The 21962-nt window shown below is 44.9% G+C and overlaps 1 protein-coding gene across 30 annotated transcripts in view; it reads right to left on the bottom strand.

Moving 5' to 3' along the window:
* LOC132834995 (sorbin and SH3 domain-containing protein 1) overlaps positions 1–21962 on the bottom strand; it is a 434648-nt gene that overhangs the window by 122432 nt on the left and 290254 nt on the right. For 28 of the 30 annotated variants that reach the window (XM_060854191.1, XM_060854189.1, XM_060854190.1 and 25 more), the window contains 3 exons: positions 14361–14429; positions 11036–11131; positions 923–1042 (listed from right to left, as the gene is read on the bottom strand). In XM_060854191.1, coding sequence (XP_060710174.1) covers positions 923–1042; positions 11036–11131; positions 14361–14429 — 285 coding nt within the window. Of the gene's footprint in view, positions 1–922; positions 1043–11035; positions 11132–14354; positions 14430–21962 lie in introns of all 30 variants that reach the window. The other 2 variants (XM_060854195.1, XM_060854196.1) reach the window with 2 other exon arrangements.

Here is a 21962-nt window from a genome sequence, read left to right as displayed (position 1 = left end):
AAATATCCAATTAATTCTTGCTGTCCTCAGTCAGCTTGGAGCTCAGCAAGACGAGAAATACCACAAATAATTCGGAATTCAGAGTCAAACTTTCCACATGGCTGTGTAGGCAGAGAGGTAACAAAGCCATGCTTTGAAATATATTTGTTCAGTTTCTCACGAAGGCAGATCAAAAGCAGGAAGGCACCGAGAGAGTACCAGCAATTTGAAACATTTGCATTAAAATACAGGTCAATGCAAATGAGCACGGCTCATCAAACTTGACAAAATAGGAAAGAGCTTAGACACCTGCTTTGTAATGCCAAGTTGATGTGTCGCTGGGTCTCATTCCTGTGATAAAAATGTCTCCTCTCCCTGCCTGTCCTGCCCATCTCCACCAGGTACAAGGTCACCTCAGGTGATAAGCTTCTACCTACCCGGTCTGTCAAGCAGTTCTGGCACTAACCATTTTGGACCGCATCTCTCTGTACTGTACGAGATGCAAATCACATCCCCGAGATACTTGCAAATCGAAAGGTGAAAGGGAGGGAGGAATGTATACTAATTAACATGGAAATAATATTTAAAAACACCTTCAGAACTAAAGGCTGACAAGACTGTAGCACCGGATGGATGTCAGCATTGAATTTTAAAATAAGTGGCATAGATAGGACAGGGGTGAAGGTGTGTGTGCGTGTGTGAGTGTGCGTGTCTCCAGCTCCAGATCACTGTTTACTGAGCCCTGGGTTCCAGAGAACAACACAGCGAGCTAGACCTCGGGTCCCTGTCTTTACAAACAGCAGCTCAATACTCATCATTTACACTGAGCAAGTATCTACCTGCAGTCAGCTGACTCAACGAAAACCAGGACTCACTCTGAGCAATCTAAAACAGAGACTGAGAAAGCTTCAGACTCATATTTAGAAAACATCTCCATCCTTACTGATTGATTGTCGGGAATCTTCATTCGGTGGCGTCTCAGCTTCTGGAGGTTCCACACATGCAGAGGTTATTCGCATAGTCACCGAGCCTTTGCCCACACTGATCTTTGATGGGTCTGTTTCTGTGAGGTTAGACAGAGTAAGGTTATAAACCGTTCATCACAATTAAATCAGTTTCATTCTGAAACATTTTCACATTCTTGGCTGGAAAGCTTAACTGCACTTAGCAAAAGTCACTGTAATGATGCATTTTACCAAAAGGACCCTAACCCAGGGAGACAACAGGAGAATATGTCGAACCTGGTTAGAGACAAAAGACTGCTGATACTGGAATCCAAAGTAGACAAACAGGAGGCTGAAAGAACACAGCAAGCCAGACGGCATTCAGGTATTAACCCTTTCTTCAGGGCTTGATGTGGGAGTAGGAAATGCTCCAATCAGAATAGTGAGGCAGTGATTGGTGGATGCGGAAGGTGGCTACGAGCTGGTTGGTCAACGGAAGAGATGAATCCAGTTGGTAGCTGAAAGGGAGAATCAGCAAGTCAAATTGGAATGGAGGCGGCGGGGTTGGAAAGGGAGTCAAGGGGTGGGCGGGAAGGTTATTTGAAATTCAAGAATACATGTCGAGTCCTCTGGGCTGTAGGCTGAAGGTGAAGTGTTGTTCCTCCAATTTGCGGTCTGATTCACTGCGATAATGGAGGCGGCAGATGGACAAATTGGAGGGGGGACTGAAATGGGTGGTAACCAGGGTGTCCATTTTGGGCACGGCGAAAATACTTGGCGAAACAATCGCGTAGTCTACATTGGATCTCTCCGATGTAGAAGAGACCACATCGGGAGCATCAGATGCAATAGACTAGGTTGGAGGAGAGGCAGATGAACCTCTGTTTCACCTGGAAAGGCAGTTTGGGGCCCTGGATGGAGGTGGTATATGGGCAGGTGTTGCATCTTTTTCAGGTGGGGGGTGGTTTGGAAGGGTTGGTGTGGGGAGTGGCAAGAACCAAGGAGTGGTGAAGGGAACGGTCCTTGTGAAAGGCAGGGAAGGGTGGGAAGGGGAAGGTGTTCTGGGAGGTAGGATCTAATTGGAGTTGGAGGAGGTCTTTGAGGATGATACGTTGGATGCGGAGGCTTGTGGGGCAGCAGGTGAAGATAAGGGGGTCCCCTATCTTTATCATGTTTGGAAGGAGCAGGGTTTACAGCTGTGGAGCGGAGAATGGAGGTGGTGCAGTCAAGGGCTGCCTGAATGACATGTGGGGGGGAAACGCTGTTTGAAATAAGAGGACATCTGGGATGCTCAGGAGTGGAACATCTCATCGGAGACGGAAGAATTGGGAAAACGGGTTGGAGTTCTTGCCGGATACTGGGTGGGAGAAGGTGGAGTCCAGGTATCTACATCGAAGAGGCCAAACAGTTAAATTTCCTCTCCCATCCCCTCTCCAATAAGTCCATCCTTGGCCTCCTCTATTGCCTCAGTGAATCAGACCACAAATTAGAACAGCACCAGCACCACCCCCCACCCCCTCCCATCATATCCAGTCCTGAAGAAAAGGTTAATACCAGAAACATTGATTTCTCCACATCCTGACGTTGCCTGGCTTGCTGTGTTCTTCCAGCCTCCTGTTTGTCTAGGATGCTGAACCCATTGGCTTTATAGTTGAGCTGCAGTCATGTTGGCAAAAAGCTGTACAATTATTGTCCAATATTATATGTCACAACTGTCTAGAAATAATACAGATGGATCATGTCAGGTGACAGTTCTACTCTCACTGCCCAGGGGTGTTAATTGTTGTGTAATACCCTCAAGGGGCTCTGCAAGAGTTTACGGGTCAGGGAGTCATGGTAACACCATCCACCATTGACCTTGCCCGACTCTCCAAAGCCCATCTGCCATCTCCAAGGCACAAGTCAGGAATGTGATGGAATAACCTCCCAGTTGCCTGGATGGGGGCAGCTCGAATGACATACAAGATGATTAATACCATCCAGGACAAAGCAGCCCGCTTGATCGGCACCACATCCATAAACATTCACTCCCTCCACCACCCATGCTTAATCAAAGCAGTGTGTATGATTAACAGGGGTATACAGTGGGGTGCAGGTCTCTGGCACAGTCTGTCCCTGTTGCACAGAAGGGAAAGAGGGAAAGGAGAAGAGTGTTAGTCAATAGTTAGAGGGTCAGATAGGAGGTTTGTTGGGAACGAACAAGACTCGCAGTTGGTGTTTTGCCTCCCTAATGCCAGGGCCCATGATGTCTCAGATCATGTATTTGGGGCCCTGAAGGGAGAGGGTGACCAACCCCGAGTCATGGTCCACATAGGTACCAACGACATAGGTAGAAAAAGGTAGAATGTAAGGAAGGATTTCAGGGAGCTCGGGTGAAAGCTGAGAGCTAAAATAAACAGAAGTGATCTCTGGTTTGGTACCTGCACCATGTGATAGTGAGGCAAGTAACAGGGACAGATTCAGCTGAACACATGGCTGTAAGGATGGTGCAGGAGGGAGGGTTTCAAATACATGGATAATTGGGGCTCATTCTGGGGAAGGTCTTCAAACAGGATGGTCTTCACTTGAACCAGAGAGGTACTCATATCCTGGGTGAAAAATTTGCTGGTGCTATTCAGGTGGGTTTAAGCTAGCTCAGCAGGGAGGATAGGAACATTCCAGTTCACAGGAGGATGAGAATAGGGAGGGCACGGACAGGATTTCACGGTCACAGAATGTACTGGCAGACAGCAAGCTGGTTTGAAATGTGTCTACTTCAACGCCAGAAGTATCCAAAATAAGGTAGTGAGCTTGCAGCATGGATAGGTACCTGGGACTTCGATGTTGTGGCCATTTCAGAGACATGGATAGAGCAGGGTGAGGAATGGATGTTGCAGGTTCCAGGGTTTAGATCTTTCATGAAGAACAGGAAAGGTGGTAAAAGTGTGTGTGGCTTCGTTAGTGAAGGATAGTATAATGGTAGCTGAAAGAACTTTTGACAAGGACCCGTCTACTGAGATAGTGTGGGCTGAGATTAGAAATATAAGAGGAGAGGTCACACTGCTGGGAGTTCCAGGGACATGGAGGAGAGGATCAGCAAAACGATTCTGGGTAAGAGTGAAACTAACAGGGTGGTCATTATGGGGGACTTTAACTTCCCCAACATTGACTGGAAATGCTATAACTCTAGTATGCCGGATGGATCAGATTTTGTCCAGTGTGTGCAGGAGGGTTTCCTGACACAGTATGTCGAAGGGCTGACAAGAGGGGAGGCCACACTAGATCTCTTGCTTGGTAATCAACTAGGGCAGGTGTTTGATTTAGTGGTAGGTGAGCACTTTGAAGAGAGTTGCATTAAGTTTAGCAATGGGAAAGAGATAGGTACATGCTACAGGGCAAGAGTTAATTGATGGGGCAAGGGTAATTATAATGTGATTTGGCAAGACTTAGGATGCACAGAATAAGATAGCAAAATGCAGGGGATAGGGACAATCAAAATGTGGAACTGGATTAAGGAACAGATATTGCATGTCCTTGATGGGTATGTCCCTGTCAGGCAGGGAGGAAGTGATAAGGTAAGGGAACCGTGGTTTACTACAGAAATTGCATCTCTTGTTAAGTGAAAGGAGGTAGCTTATGTAACGTTGAGACTAGATGGTTCAGATGAGGCGATGGAGAGTTACAGATTAGTGAGGAAGGATTTAAAGAAAGATTTAAGAGGAGCAAGGAGAGGACATGAGCAGTCTTTAGCAAATAGAGTAAACGAGAACCCGAAAGCTTTCTACAGGTACGTGAGGAATAAAAACGGATGACTCAGGTAGGAATAGGGCTAGTTAAATACAAAAGTGGGAAGTTGTGTGTGGACCCCATGGAGATCAGAGAGGTGCAAAACGGATATTTCTCATCGGTTTTCACTCAGGAAAAGGAGAATATTGTACAGAAAAATGAGATGCCAGATATTAGGCTAGAAAGGATTGAAAGAGGAGTTAACAATTCCAGAAGGGGTGAAAGTAGACAAGTACCCTGGGCCGGATGCAATTTATCAGAGGATTCTCTGCGAAGCTAGGGAGATGGTGTTGAAGCCTTTGGCTTTGATCTTTGAATCGTCATTGTCTACAGGTTTAGTATCAGATGCAAATATTGTGCCCTTGTTCAAGAAAGGCAGTAGTGATGATCCAGATAATTACAGACCAGTGAGCCTTACGTTTGTTGTAGGAAAAGTTTTGGAAAGGATTATAAGAGATAAGATTTATAATTATCTCGCAAGCAACAATTTGATTGCAGATAGCCAACATAGTTTCTTCAAGAGCAGGTCATGTCTCACAAACCTCATTGAGTTTTTTGAGAAGGTGACCAACCATGTGGATGAGGGTAGGGCAGTTGACGTGGTGTACACTGACTTCAGTAAAGCCTTTGATAAGGTTCCACATGATAGGCTGTTGGAGAAAATGCAGAAGCATGGAATTGAGAGTGATTTAGCAGTTTGGATTAGAATCTGGCTTTCTCTAAGAAGGTAGCGGGTGGTGGTTGATGGAAAATATTCAGCCTTGAGTCTGGTTACTAGTGGTGTGCTACAAGGATCTGTTTTGGGACCAAACATATAAATGTTTGTCATTTTTCTTAGGTGAATAGATTAGTAAATTTGCAGATGACACAAGTCAGTGGAGTAGTGTACAGTGTGGAAGACTGGGGGGACTTGGATAAACTGCAGAATTGGACTGAGAGGTGGCAAATGGAGTTCAATGCAGATAAATGTGAGATAATTCACTTTGAGAAGAATAACAGGAAGACAGACTACTGGGTCAATGGAAAGATTCTTGGTACTATGGATGTGCTGAGGGATCTTGGAGTCCATGTACATAGATCCCTGAAAGTTGCCACCCAGGTTGATAATGCTGTTAAGGCAGCATACAGTGTGTTAGGTTTTATTGGTAGAGGGATTGCATTCCGGAACCCCAATATCATGCTGCAACTATACGAAAAGGCTAGTGCGGCTGCATTTGGAATATTGTATACAGTTCTGGTTTTAAAAATGTGTTGCTGGAAAAGGGCAGCAGGTCAGGCAGCATCAAAGGAACAGGAGAATCGATGTTTCGGGCATAAGCCCTTCTTCAGGAGAGAAGGGCTTATGCCCGAAACGTCGATTCTCCTGTTCCTTTGATGCTGCCTGACCTGCTGCACTTTTCCAGCAACACATTTTTAAGCTCTGATCTCCAGCATCTGCAATCCTTACTTCCTCCTACAGTTCTGGTTGCCCTATTACAGGAAGGATGTGGAGACATTGGAGAAGGTGCAGAGGAGATTTACCAGCATGTTGCCTGGTCTGGAGGGAAGGCCTTATGAGGAAAGGCCGAGAGACTTGGATCTGTTCTCACTGGAAAGAAAAAGGCTGAGGGGGGATTTGATAGAGACAAAATGATCAGAGGATTAGATAGGGTGGACAGTCAAAGTCCTTTTCCTATGATGATGACGACATCAGCTTGTACGAGGGGCCATAGCTAAAATTGAGGGGAGATAGATTGAAGACAGATGTTAGAGGCAGGTTCTTTATGCAGAGAGGGGTAAGGGTGTGGAATGCACTATCTGCCAATGTAGTTAACCTAGCCACATTAGAGAGATTTAAAAACAATCCTCGGATAAGCACATGGATGATGATGGGATAGTGTTGGAGGATGGGCTTAGATTAGTTCACAGGTCAGCACAACATCGAAGACTGAAGGGCCTATGCTGCGCTGTTTTGTTCTATGTACCATCTACAAGAAGCATTGGAGAAATTCACCAAGGCTCTTCAGACAGCATTTTCCTAATCCATGACCCCTACCATCTAGAAGGATACAGCCAGCAATACATGGGACCACCACCACCTCTAAATTCCTCTTCAAGCCACTCACCATCCTGACTTGGAAACATATTACCCTTCCTTCACTGTCATTGAGTCAAAGTCCTGGGAATTCCCTCCTTAAGGGTATTGTGGGTCTACCTACAGCACATGGTCTGCTGTGGCTCATGGTCTGTGTGAAACCTGTTCTTCAAAATCTCCTCAGGAACAGGCAATAAATGTTGGCGCAGTCAGCCAGGACTAAAAAATGCGATCACTGACAGCATTAGAAAGAAACTTTACAAGAGAACTAAACATCTTACTGTGTTTTTTGAAGAGGTAACAAAGAGGATTGATGAGGGCAGAGTGGTAGATGTGATCTATATGGACTTCAGTAAGGCATTCAACAAAGCTCCCCATGGGACACTGGCGAGCAAGTTAGATCACATGGAATACAGGGAAAACTAGCCATTTGGATACAGAACTGGCTGAAAGGTAGAAGACAGAGGGTGGTGGTGGAGGGTTGTTTTTCAGACTGGAGGCCTGTGACCAGTGGAGTGCCACAAGGATCAGTGCTGGGCCCTCTACTTTTTGTCATTTACATAAATGATTTGGATGTGAGCATAAGAGGTACAGTTAATAAGTTTGCAGATGACACCAGAATTGGGAGGTGTAGTGGACAGCGAAGAAGTTTACCTCAGATTACAACGGGATCTTGATTAGATGGTCCAATGGGCTGAGAAGTGGCAGATGGAGTATAATTTAGATAAATGCAAGATGCTGCATTTTGGGAAAGCAAATCTTAGCAGTACTTATACACTTAAAGGTAAGGTCCTAGGGTGTATTGCTGAACAAAGAGACCTTGGAGTGCAGGTTCATAGCTCCTTCAAAATGGTAGATAGGATCATGAAGGTGGTATTTGGTATGTTTTCCTTTATTAGTCAGAGTATTGAGTACAGGAGTTGGGAGATCATATTACGGCTATACAGGTTAGGCCACTGTTGGAATATTGCATGCAATTCTGGTCTCCTTCCTATTGGAAGAAGGATGTTGTGAAACTTGAAAGGGTTAAAATAATATTTACAAGGATGTTGCCAGGGTTGGAGGATTTGAGCTATAGGGAGAGGGTGAACAGGCTGGGACGGTTTTCACTGGAGCGTCAGAAAGGGGTGACCTTATAGATGTTTATAAAATCATGAGAGGCATGGATAGGATAAATAGACAAAGTCTCTTCCTTGGGGTGAGGAATCCAGAACTAGAGGTTTAAAGGAAAGATATAAAAAAGCCCTAAGGGGCAACGTTTTCAGGCAGAGGGTGGTACGTATATGGAATGAGCTGCCAGAAGAAGTGGTGGAGGCTGGTACAATTGTAACATTTAAAAGGCATCTGGATGGATATATGAATAGGAAGGGTTTGGAGGGATATGGGACGGATGCTGGCAAGTGGGACTATGTTGGGATATCTGGTTGACATGGACGAGTTGGACTGAAGGGTCTGTTTTCGTGCTGTACATCTCTATGATGTGCATTGTTTAAAGTGTCCAATAAACTAGCTTCTCTAAACGCACAGAAGACCCTGTCATCTCCACTGGTTCACTCATAAGGGTGAAAAGCCTCCATTACAAACTTATTGAACATTGACGGTTCGGTATTCCTTCTTCCAATCGCATCTTCCTATGCAGGACGTACCAGGGAAGGTCAGTCCCAGGAGATTAAAGTCTTCCTCATCTTCAAAAGGGGGTCCCCTTATTTCAAATCTGTGCTTCCTGCCTTTACATTCCCTCTCCACAATGAGGAGAAACATCCTCTCAGCATCTACCCTGTCAAGCCCCAAAATCTTAAATGTTTCATGAAGATTACACTAATTTTTCTAAACTCCAATCAGTACAGGCCCAACCTTTCCTCACAAGACAAATTGGCAGCAGTGACTCAGTGGTTAGCACTGCCACCTCACAGCGCTAGGGACCCAGGTTTGATTCCAGCTTTGGATGACTGTCTGTGAGAGGTATGCACATTCTCCCCATGTCTACGTGGGTTTCCTCCCATAGTCCAAAGATGTGCAAGTTAGGTGGATTGGCCATGGGAAATTGCCCATAGTGTCCAGAGGTGAGTAGGCTAGGTAGGTTTACCATGGGAAATGCAGTGAGAGTCTGTTTGGGATGCTCTTCAGAGGGTTGGTGGAGACTTGATGGGACGAATGGCCTGCTTTCACAACTGGAGGGATTCGATGTTTCTACAAAACCCCAAGATGTCAGGAATCAGCCAAGTCAGCACTCTCATCATTGGACTGTTTCCAGTGCAGATAAATCTCTCTCAGTAAGAAAACCAAAAAACTGTCCAGTATTCCAGGTGAGGTGTCACCACTGCACTGTACAGCTGCAGAAAGATGGCTATAAATAACACAATAACCCAGCATTTAAATGGGCTGACCTGCATTGGGAGGCAGCTCAGAGATCTTAGTGGAGATTGTTTAGTCGACAACTCTGGGTTGGAGAGGTGAAACAGCAATTTAAAGAGATCAATACAGTAATTTTAACAATCACACAACAGGTTTATTTGGAAGCACTAGCTTTCGGAGCACTGTTCCTTCATCAGGTAGCTACCTGTCAAAGAAACAGTGCTCTGAAAACCAATGCTTCCAAATAAACCTGCTGGACTATAAGCTGGTGTTGTGTGATTTTTAACTTTGTCCACCCCAGTCCAATACTGGCACCTCTACATCATGGTAATCATTTTAACAAACATCTAGTAACATAACCAACACAATACTGAGCACATTGTATATAATTAACATTTGAAGTTTACAAAGTTAGTAAGTGTGTAGTAGCGATGAGTACAATGGAAATTAGGGCTAAGCTGCAGAAATGGTAAGCCACTTGGATTATGAATGGATGTTCATTCGGACGTATTCACAATATCAGGTTAATTGTCCTCCTTAATCCTTCTCCCTCTCAATCCCCAAATCTCTGTGGGCAGCTCTCTCTCCGTGAAAACATAAACTCAATGAGCGTTGTTTGATGGTTTGCATGAACATGGGGACCAGCATCACATTTAAGTGCAAACTAATTCAGACAAGTTCCAACTGGGCAGATACTTCCTAAAGGCCCCAACGTATACACCATCCCCCGCTCACCCTTAACTAAACCCTTCCTGGAACCGAGATCAATGGGTGATCTCCAATTTAAACCAACAGTGAGTGGGATAAATTGGTACTAAACACCTCTCTCACATCTGAGCAACTAGCACCCCATCTGGTCAAGAATGCCAGAGTTCAGTTTAATTGCTTAACTAACACTGAATCAGTCAGGCAAGCACCGCACTTTAAAGACATTTTAATCGATTTTAGAAGAGGCTGAAAGCTATGCCTTCAAACCAAAAGTTAAAAATCACACAACACCAGGTTATAGTCCAACAGGTTTATTTTGAAGTACAGGTATTTTCCCATTTTTTAAAAGTTTGCTTTACGTCATTTCGCTTTTACGAAAGTCCTACATTAGTACCTGTTTTCACTAACCGAAAGAAATCCAAAGAAGATTTTTGTTTTTACGAGAAAAGGCAAATTTTTTCCCATATAAATTATTGCTTCTTCGCTTTATGCCATTTTGGCTTACCAAAGGTTTCATTGGAATGCTCTACTTTTGGATGGCGGGGGTTACCTGTATGAGCAGGTGGAGCGGGATGAGAGGACACAGAACTTATAGCAAAAAGATCATAGTGTCATACAAATATTGAACAAACATAGATATTTGTTCCAAATAAACCTGTTGGACAATAACCTGTTGCTGTGTGATTTTTAACTATGCTCACCCCAGTCCAACATCAGCTCCTCCACATCAATTCCTGACTCAGGCGACTGACTGTGTGGAGTTTGCACGTTCTCCCCGTGTCTGTGTGGGTTTCCTCCGGGTGCTCCGGTTTCCTCCCACAGTTCAAAGTTGTGCGGGTCAGGTGAATTGGCCATGCTAAATTGCCCGTAGTGTTAGGTAAGGGGTAAATGTAGGGGTATGGGTGGGTTGCGCTTCGGCGGGTCGGTGTGGACTTGTTGGGCCGAAGGGCCTGTTTCCACACTGTAAGTAATCTAATCTAATCTAATCATTCAAACCCAAAGACAGCCCCAGAACTTTCAAGCAAACATCCAAGCCTGAGGGAACACAATGAGAAGCAGGAAGGTGGATATCTTGGAGATGAAATCCTAGCTGGTTCTTCAAAATGCCCAGAATGTGAATGACCCGGCAGCACATGACGGAGGCAAAAAGCCGCCCGGTGAGGATTATTTCCAACGGGAGGGCAAAGTGCCACCCTGCCAATTCATGTACCTGTTGGTAGCAGTGTGCTGGGATAACTTTTCAGTTTCTTCACCGGGTGAATTTTCACCGCGGAGACAGCTTGCGGGGGGACCCAGGCCTCGGTTGCTGCAAATAAAACAAAACGAAAACTGCTCGTCCACAGCAAGGTACCAGAGACCCCGTCCACCCTTGCCCCCAAATGTGGTATAAGGGAACTTCAAACGGCTCACTGTGGTCAAGTAGAATAACACACAGGGGGTGTGTTATTGGAATTGGAGTGAAAACCCAGAATTTCAATCCGACTGTGGGAGTGAAAGGAGGGTTGTCAGATACAAGGGCTGAAGAAACAGCCCACGTGAAGGGTGCCTTTCTTGAGGGAGAGTTCACTTCCTTGGGAAGGGAGAGAATTTACCATAACAGCATAAAAGGTGATCAGCCCACCATGTCTATGCTAGCTCTCCAGAGAGTAATCATCTGTCCCATTCCCCAACTCTTTGCCCATAGCCCACACATCTAGAACTGTTGAAAACTAGTCAGAAAGTGGATGGTGTGGAATCCTGGTACGCTGACTAGTCATCTCATCACTGATCATTGTTTGTTCTCAATATCACTCTAGCCACCAAAGGTTCGAGTTCAGGAGACTCTTTAGAGGGCTGGATGGCCACTTTCATGCTATTATGAAGAATTCTCTCCAGTCCCAAGGAAGTGGACTCTTGCTCACAGAGGCTCATCAGGGTAAATTTTCAAACCCTCGGAGCTATAGACTCCCATTCAAATCCAGAAAATGAACCCCCTACACAGCGACTCAGCAGGCTGACCTAATCCAACCTGAAATCCGATTACACCAACTGCATTTAACAGGCCTATGATATGCAGTTTTGATTCTGTACATCACCGACAGAATGGTCAATAATTTGCCAGGAAATTAACACTGCCCAATTCACAATAGATATGTTCACAAATTAGACTCATGGACTAGTTAAAGAGTGAAGGATTGGCACGTTAAGCATTCGTGGAACGCTGTACATGTGATATTTTTAAAAAGGTAGAACACAAAATACTAGGAACACAGCACAGTGGCAAATTAAAATAAAATTGAACTGTTTAACTTCCCAGATCAAACCTTTCCTCAGAATTGAAATAAAGACTCAGATCTTTATTCAAAAAGACCTGAGCAAAAATATTTTTTTATTAGAATGTGGGCTTCCTTAAGCTTTTTTTTGCAAATGTGTACAAATTGTCACCTTAAATCCGACAGCTTGAGATTGAACCTTCTGCTAACTGTATACCCACCACCCTCATAGGGAACAGGTTCAATGTAGTGCAAAGCTGCAGGTAGTCAGGGCCCAAAGGCCCACAAATAGCGAGAGATCAATGGGAGATACACTTTTTGAGTAATAATAGAGCAGATATCCCCCACTCTCCAAATATTGCCATGGAATGTTTTGCCTGCACCCAAGATAGGAGACAGAGCCTCAGCTTAACATCTAAAAGGCTGAACCTATGACAGTGTAGCACTCTCTCAGTAGTACACTGGGTTAGCAACCTGTACTATAGAAGTGATCCCACAGATCTACCAGAAATCAGGGTATAACTACTGAGCTAACAGGATAACAATTTTAGGGAGGAAGTGAGGACTGCAGATGCTGGAGATCAGAGTCGAGTGTGTGGTGCTGGAAAAGCACAGCAGGAGACTTGACGTTTCAAGCATAAGCTAATCATCAGATTCCTGATAAAGGGCTTATGCCCGAAACGTTGACTCTCCTGCTCCTCGGATGCTGCCGGATCTGCTGTGCTTTTCCAGCACCATACTCTTTGACTCAGGATAACAGCTTCAGTCAGCCTCGAGGTGAAAGGAACAAAGTGTAACTGGAAGCAATACAACATTCATTTCATCACTGAGCAGAAAGGAAAATCAGGTGTAAAAAGGTAATTAGAGGTCACCAAAAGGGAATGGGACAGAGCTGACAATTAAATCTACCTCAATCTACAGAAAGCAGGGTTGCTGATCCCCATTCTCCTGGTCAATCAGAGCCCTGAACCTTAACTCATGACCAGGATACAGTGGGAGGACAAAAATAGTGAAATCAAAATGGGAATAGGAGGAGAGGATGGCAGATTGAACTGAGGAGTTGTAAGCGATCAAGACTACAACTGTAAACAGAGTGGGATCCCTATCAAATCATTCATCCAAATGGGTTTCAATCTTCCCAGTGTACAAGAGAATGCCAACACCCCAGCTGCCTGACCCAGAATTCCCAGGCCTGCCTATCTGGCCTGGTCTCCTTTCTTTATTCTTCTATGGGATGTGGGCATTGCTGGCAAGGACAGCATTTGTACCTGATCCCCAGTTGCCCTGGGATCGAGTGGTTTGCTGGACTATCTCAGGGAGTGGTTAAGAGTCAACCACATTGTTGTGGGCCTGGAGTCACATGACGCAATACTGGCAAAGGGCAACAGACAACTAAAAATCATTCGCCTTTTAGTCATTTTCAACTTCCTAATTGGATTAAGAATCAAGAGTTCAGAGCTAAAAGAGATAGAGAAAGACGGGGTTATTTTCCTTTATTTTCATTCATTCTCTGAATGTGGGCATTGCTGAAGCCGCCAGCATTTACCATCCACCCCTACTTGTCCAGGGGCCAGTTAAGAGCCAACCATCTTGCTGTGGGTCTGGAGTCGTGTGTAGACCAGACTGGGCAAGAATGGCAGCTTCCTTCCCTAAAGGACATGAGCAAACAGGATGGGTTTTTCCAACAATCATCAGTGGTTTCATGGCCATCTCACACCCAGATTTTACTTTGCATTAAATTCAAATTCAGCCTCAGTGGGATTCAAACCTTGACCCACTGAACATTACCTGGATCTCTGGATTAACAGTCTAGCAAAAATACCACTAAGTTATTGCCTTTTATTTCTTGGTGGGGAAGAAAGGGTTAAATCCAGGCTGGACAAAGGATTCCCGAACCTCTCCTGCCCCATCCAAACCATTGTCACAAACAGCAATGTCTCTGCCCCAGGATGGAACCTCCACATGGAGATCACCTGCAACGCCACTGGCAGTCGTGCAGGTAACACCTGGAATTTTACATTTCCCCTGGGCCTTCCTTCATCAATGACCAACATTGCATGTTACTCCCAAACTGCCTGGGATCACTAGGTATCAAAGAGGCAAAACAGTCCAGGATGCTGCCTGAGCAGTCAGAGTGGGCAAGTTCAGAGTGAAGAGGGCATGAGCTCCCAAATAACAGGCAATCAACAGAACCATTCATTACAGCTTCAGGGAGAGGCGCAGTCTGTAGCACACTGACAGAATATCCCTTTTGAAAAGAAGAAATGGAGAACGCACCAATACCTTGATCCTGCTGCTGCTGGTTTGTTGGAAGCCCATTCACAATTGTCTGGGATTCAGTGCCTTCAGCCTCTGTGAAAAGAAAGAGAGAACGAAACAGTAATAGTTAGATCGCCAGGCACCAAGTAGACACAACTTCATTCAGACTGCAGCAGCAGAGCATCCATGGGAAAACCAGACACTGAAAGCAATGAGTTGTAGCAACAGGGTGGTTAGCACTAAATCAGTGAACTTGATCCCAACATACAGCCATTTCTTCCCCACATTTTTTTCATTTTCTGCTCGTGCCTTACTCTTGGCTCATTTCAACACATTTCCTGCAATGCCTAGTGTCCTACTGAACCAGATATTCCTCACACCTAACTCTAGGCAGTGCATTGGTTGTTTAACTGTAGGTTGAATCACAGTGGAGTCCCTTCACACTCCTACTTACCAACAACTCAAGGACATGAGGGAACCGCAGATGAGGCAGTAATGAAACACAGCTGTCTTCACATCTCCATCCTCTCTGTTGAGGTAATAGACAAAAGAACTGGAGGGGGAAGATGAGACTCTGAGGCTTGCAGCCAGAGGGAGCCCATCGCAATCCATGCTGTCTCTCTGCAGAGAGAGTCCCACTCCCCCAGCTTTTATTCCCGTAACTGAGCAAATTCATTTCCTTTGAGGGTCCATTCAATTTTCACTTCAACGTCAATGATCATCTCTGCTTTCCCTGCCCTCAGAGACACAGAGGGTGGTACAGGTATGGAATGAACTGCCTGATGAAGTGGTGGTGATGGCTTTGTTGGTGGGGTTGGCGCAGGGGCCGGGGGGGGGGGGGGGCGGTGGGAAGGGGAAGAGAATCTGGTCAGAATGGACTCTTTGTGCTTGAAGGTAGGCCCTGAAGGAGTGTAGTGGAACAGAGGGACCTTCGGGTGCACGGTTCTCTGAAAGTGGAGTCACAAGTAGACAGGGCAGTGAACTGGGCTTCTAACACACTCAGAGTTTGAGTTATCGGGAGACGTTGGACAAGCTAGAACCTTTTTTTCTTTAGAGTGTAGGAGGCTAAGGGGGGATCTTACAGAAGTGTATAAGATCATGACAGGCATGGATAGGGTGAGTGCACTCCGTCTTTTTCCCAGGGTTGGGGAATTGAGGACTAGGGGGAATCAGTTTAAGGTTAAAAGGAGAAAGAAGAGGGGCAACTTTTTTCTTAACACAGGGGTGGTACGCATAATGGAATGAGCTGCCATTAACAATACTTAAAAGGCTTGGACAAATACATGAATAGGAAAGGTTTAGAAGGATACGGGCCAAGTGCAGGGAAATGGGGTTAGCATTTTGGTCGGCACGGACCAGTCTGGGCCGAAGTATTGTGCAGTAGGACTCTATGACTGAAGGGGGAATAATGGCAGAGCCATTGAAAAAGGGCAAGGAGCAGAATTAACTGGATAATCATAGCTACAGTGACTCAAAATAGCCTCTTTTGGTCAAAGCAGCACTCTTTCAAGGGTTATTGAAAACAGCCAGAATAATTGTGATATGACAGGAACCCCCAAGGATGAAAGAATCAACATTCAAACCATACTGCTACAGGAAACAAAAAGCCATCCCACAGTTAGAAAATAAATGAATATCAACATGAACTGAACAGATGACAGTAACAACTCCTCCCCCACCCATTCCAGCTCTATCAATGGTCTATCAACCAACACTTGCCTATTGTAGCTTCTATACAAATACACGCCACAGGTCCACTGCTTAAAACGGAAGAGGAGCCAAGCCTATATCTCAAAAATATTTACGACAGCAGCAAAAAAAAACCTCCTTGGCTCTTTTAGTGTTTTTCTGCAATACGAAAAAGTAGATCGCCTCTCTCAGGCCACGTTAGGGAGTGGTCAGTCTGCAAGCCAGCAAGAGCTGAGCTCTGCTGACTGACTGTAGTGGGCCTTCCATGTCCATTGGCAGAGTGGGGAGGAGCCAGGCACCATTGTGAAGTGACTCAACCAGGAGTTATGAATCACAGAGGCCTGAGGCACTCCAGTCTCATCATAGAGGTCACATGGGCAACCAACTGTAAGAATGAAATAAAGACAGAGCTGCATCTACAGACAAACAGAGCGCGAGAGCAAGTGAGCAAGCAAGAAATAAAAAAATGGAAATAGGCAGAGAGATAGCTGCTGATAAACAGAGATATAAATACCAGGTAGGGTATACGTGAGAAGCCTGAATAGCTGAAACTGGGCTGCCACTGCAGGGAGCAACCCACACAAACCAAGACTTGGGTGTAGGAGTGGGAAAGGGTAACTGAAATAGAAATGGTGTTCACATCCTGAGATTGTTGAACTCGACGGGGAGTCTGAAAGCTGTAAGGTACCTTGGGTGGAAGATCTGGTGTTCCTCCAGCTACCACTGAGCCTCACTGAAGCACTGAAACAGGCCGGATACAGAAATGTTGGCAATGGCAATATAAAGGGCCTGTTGACTCGTCAGGCAACAGAGGACAGACAGCAGCATCAAGACCACATGCTGATCAGCCATGATTGTACTGAATACCAGAGCAGGTTAGAGGGGCCAAGTGGCCTAATTAAAGTCCCACCTCCTATTTCTTTGTCAGATAGTCATAAATGCATTGGAAATGCCCAGCAGATGGTCCTTTCATTTGGGCTTGAGTATTCATTTTCATCCAACAAGGTCCCCACATTCAACATTCTGTTGATAACAGCATGTGTTACATATGAGAAGGAAGTGGATGCCATTCAGCCCCTCGCGCCTGCTGTGCCATTTGATAAGGTACGGCTGATCTGACTGCGACCTTAACACCACTTTCTTGTCCAAGCATATACCCTTTGATTTCTGTGTCACTCAAGAATGTATGCGTCACTCAAGAACGTATGCAACGCTGCCTTAAATGACCCAGGGAAGAGAATTCCACAGTCCATGAGCATCCGATAGTAAACATTCTCCTCATTTCTGCCTTAATTTGAGACTGTTTAATTATTAAACCATGTCCCTTGTCTACTCTCTCCCAGTCCGCTGTCAGGCAAAGTATTAAATGCCTTATGTTTACATACAATGCACCAACTGCCTTCCCCTCATCAATCTTCTTCATTACCTCTCCAAAAATCTCCAGCAAGTTAGTGGTTACATTTCAAGGAGGATAGGAAGTCGAAGTGTTTGAAGTTAAAAATCACACACCAGGTTATAGTCCAACAGGTTGAATTGGAAGCACTAGCTTTTGGAGCACTGCTCCTTCATCAGTGGAAGTGTTTGAACAACAGCTGGAGTTTTATTACATGATATGTTAATCTACCAGGCAGCAATGGAAGACTGAGCTATTTCCCTCCAAAAGGGCTGATGATGTTATCACAATGCCACGTGATTAAGCTCTTAAAGTGAAAATCCAACATGCTTAACACACAAAGTCCTTGAGTTATGTTCAAGTGTCTGTTTGGACAAGTTAGAACACAGTGCAGAACAGTGGAAAGCCGCTGATCGTAAGTACAAGAAATGTTCATATTTCAGTTTTTTAAAAAAGAAATTACTGACTGGTCTGTAACCAATCGGATATTTTTTTTTAAAAAAAGCCAACGGCATAATGTCTCCATATCTCCAATTTTTCAGTACCTGCCTCGAGTTAAGGGAAATTTATGGCCCAGGGCCCTGGCAACTTCCATTCACATTTCCTTCAAAAATCTTTGGAAGCATCTCATTCCATCTCAGTTCCTTGTCATCCGAAAGTACTAGTCGACTCAACACTTCCTCCTTCTCAACTTTGAACTCTTCTAGTGACAAGCGTTTCTATGTATTAAGTAGGAACATTTACCTCTTTAGTAAAGAAAATGGCAAGCATTCACGTAATAACTCAGCACAGCCCTGCTACCATGGTTAAATACCCTTTTTGTCCCTAATTGGCCCGATTCTTCCTTTACCACCATTTTACTATTTATATTTTTCCACACGGCACGGTGGCACAGTGGTTAGCACTGCTGCCTCACAGCGCCAGAGACCTGGGTTCAATTCCCGCCTCAGGCGACTGACTGTGTGGAGTTTGCACATTCTCCCCGTGTCTGTGTGGGTTTCCTCCCACAGTCCAAAGATGTGCGGGTCAGGTGAATTTGCCATGCTAAATTGCCTGTAGTGTTAGGTAAAGGGTAAAGGTAGGGGTATGGGTGGGTTGCAGATCGGTGTGGCCTTGTAGGGTCGAAAGGCCTGTTTCCACACTGTTAGTAATCTAAGACTTTGGGCCTCTCCTTTATGTTGGCCGCCAGTTAAATCTTACAATTCCTCTGCTTTTCTCATTTGGTCTCACTTCCCCTCTGCAACTTCTGTATTCTTCAATTGTACTTTCTACCTGATACTTGTCGTAGACAATATTTCTTTCCTCATCATAATTTCTCTCCTCATTCATCCAGGGAGCTGTCAATTTGCGGGCCCCCATATTTTGCTTTTGCAGGAATACACTGTGAATGTGCCTAAATCGGCTGTGTTTTGAAGGTAACCCTCAGTTCGGTTAGATTTTTCTGACCGCCTCTCATTCTTGTCCATCCAGTCAGCTTCCTTCAGTGAAGTTGGCTCCTCAACTGTTAAATGATTCTTACTCAGAATTGTTACCCTGAACCTTATACAACAATCACTCTCAAAATGTTTCCCTGCTGACACTAGAGCTAATTGGCTCACCTGACTCCCAACGACCCGGTTTGATAGCCTGTCCATCTTGCTGGATTGAATGCTGGAATATTTCTGAATGCAATCCAGAATGTTTTTCCCTCTCTGCACTTTATGCCACCACTGTCTATTTATAATTGGGTAATTAATGTCTCTCGTTATAACTACCAAGAAAACTATCCCTAACCCTTTGTTCCTTCATTTCCTGATAAGTGGCTATTTGCTTCCGTGGGAATTTTTTAAAAAAGTCTTTGCAAAATCGTATCTCTGCTACAAGCGTGTGTTTTTTTTTTTGAGTGGGAGCACCTCAATTTGGGAGCATGAACACGGAACGCAGTGTGACTAGAAGGTGGAGATACCCTCTGGGCACAATGAGCCACCCTGTTCCACTCACAGGATGGTGACTAGAATTGAGACTTTTCAGCGAAATAGCAAGGTACAATCCTATTAAATTAGAAAGGGGACAAAGCGTGAGCAGTGAATGAGCCAGGAGTGAAAGACAGGATTCAGAATGTGGTGATAGCACCCTGGTGATAGCAATGTCACTGTTTGGCTCAAGGAAGATTACTGGGATGCAGTGGGTTAATGTCAGGAATGGTGTTGAACTGAGAACACTGGAGGACAGGAACCCAACACAGTCGTGACCACAAGACTCTGCGACAAGTGAGATAACATAGGATTGATTAAAGCAAGTAGAATAACAATTGGCCTGAACTTTGTGGAGGACACTAGGTTGGCCAAGAAGCAAGGTTTGGTGTTTGTTGCAAAGACAAAAACAAAGGCTTCAGGCTTCCTGTTGTTTGAGCTGCACTCCCAGTGTGCAGTCCCAATGGGTAGTATGAGTACTGGTCACAGTCCAGTAGCATTATTGTGCTGGAGATGAAAGTCTGGCAACAGATCCTCAGATTTACGATCAAACAATAAAAATACAGAGTGCTGGAGAGAGGGACAGTGCTTGTTGGCCTGTCCAACTTGGAGCCAATTCAGAAGGGCTGCCCCTGCTCTCAAAATAAAATTTTCACACAAACCTTCCATTCCAAGGCAGGGGGAGAGGAAGGGGTGGAAGACAGAGTTTGGGGTATATCACATGTCATCAGTTGGCAGACAGACTGAACGCAAACGTATAGAGAGTGCAGAACAAGATCACATTAGCCTGAAGCAAATAGAGTCAGAGAATCATAGATATGTACAGCACGGAAACAGATCCTTCAGTCTAACATGCCGACCAGATATACCAACCCAATCTAGTCCCACCTGCTAGCACCTGGTTCATATCCCTCTTAAATCCTTCTTATTCATACACCCATCCAAATGTCTTTTAAATGTTGCAATTGTACTAGCTTCCACCACTTCCTCTGGCAGCTCATTCCATGCACGCACCACCCTCTATGAACCTGCACTCCAAGGTCTCTTTGTTCGGCAACACTCCCTAGGACCTTACCATTAATTGTATAAGTCCTGCCAAGATTTGCTTTCCCAAAATGTAGCACCTTGCATTTATCTAAATTAAACTCCATTTGGCACTCAAATGACCTTGTCTTGAAACACAGAGACATCCACTAGCATCCATTCCCTCCACCACTGACTCTCAGTAGCAGCAGTGGGTACCATCTATAAGATGCACTGTAGGAACTTACCAAATATCCTCAGACAGCACCTTCCAAACCCACAATCACTTCCACCTAGAAGGAAAAAGGCAACAGATACATGGGATCGCCACCACTTGCAGGTTCCCCTCCAAGCCACTCACCATCCTGCCTTGGAAATATAATCGCCATTCCTTCAGTCACTGGGTCAAATTCCCAGGAAGAAATTGTGCTCGAAACATCAACTCTACTGCTCCTCAGGTGCTGCCTGACTGGTTGTGCTTTTCCAGGGCCACACCTTTTTGTCTGACTCTCCAGCAGCTGCAGTCCTCACTTTCTCCAACTCACAGGAAAGACGACAGCTCACCCCCACCTTCTCCAGGGCAACCTTGAATGGGCAAAAAATGTTTGCCAGCCAGTGACACCCACATCCCACTAATGAACAGAATAAAAACCACAGACAAGTTATCACTTTCAGTCACTTAATGCATTTCTGATACCCTATGTTCTGTTACAGGAGTTGACCAGCTTTCCTTACCCCTATTGTTCAGGGCCCTCCATTCCTTTCCACTTCGTAGCCAAGCACTGAAGCTACATATGAAATCCCCTTAATAAAAGCCTGCCTGAATCTTATTCCCATCTCCATCAGGATTAATGACAGGGGTTAAATCCACACCTTAATTTGAAAGCCCATCCGAAAAGCACAATGTAATAGAAGAAGCTGGAACTGGAGTAGGCCTTTTGACCCTTCAAGCCTGTCCCTGCCATTCAAGGTTGATTTGTTTCAGGCCTCAACTATTCTTCCATGCCAGCTCCTCACACCTTGATATTTCAAAAATCCATCAACTTCTTCAAAAACTTCCAGTGATGTTGTCTCCCCACAACTCTCTGCAGTAAAGAAATTCCAGTCATTCACAACCTTCTGGGAGAATTTTCATCACATCCCAGTTTTAAAAGTGTTCCCCTTATTCTGTAACTTTATTCCCTCGTATGAGATTTCCATACTAACAGAAACATCTCAACATCCATCCCATCAAGCCCCTCTGAATATTGTATGTTCCAATAAAAATCACCCCTCATTCTCCTAGACTCTAATGACTTAAAGGTCCAACTTGTTTAGCCATCTTGACAAGTCAACTCCATCTTGCCAAGCGTAAGAAGCTCCTGAGTTAAGGAGAGAAAGTATATAGGGTAAAAGCAGGTAGGGAAAGAGTTAAGTTCTGAGTTTTGTGAAACAAGAGGATCAGCTGAGCATGACTCAGATCAGATAAAAACTTGCAGTTAACAATGGGTGCTGGAGGCAAGGGTAATGGGTTAACAAGATGAAAAGTCAGTCATTATGTAGAGCCATTTAACAATATTGGAAGCATTC

The sequence above is a fragment of the Hemiscyllium ocellatum genome, chromosome 43 (assembly GCF_020745735.1).
Source record: "Hemiscyllium ocellatum isolate sHemOce1 chromosome 43, sHemOce1.pat.X.cur, whole genome shotgun sequence".
Taxonomy (NCBI): domain Eukaryota; kingdom Metazoa; phylum Chordata; class Chondrichthyes; order Orectolobiformes; family Hemiscylliidae; genus Hemiscyllium; species Hemiscyllium ocellatum.
This window is presented reverse-complemented; position numbering and strand designations above follow the sequence as displayed.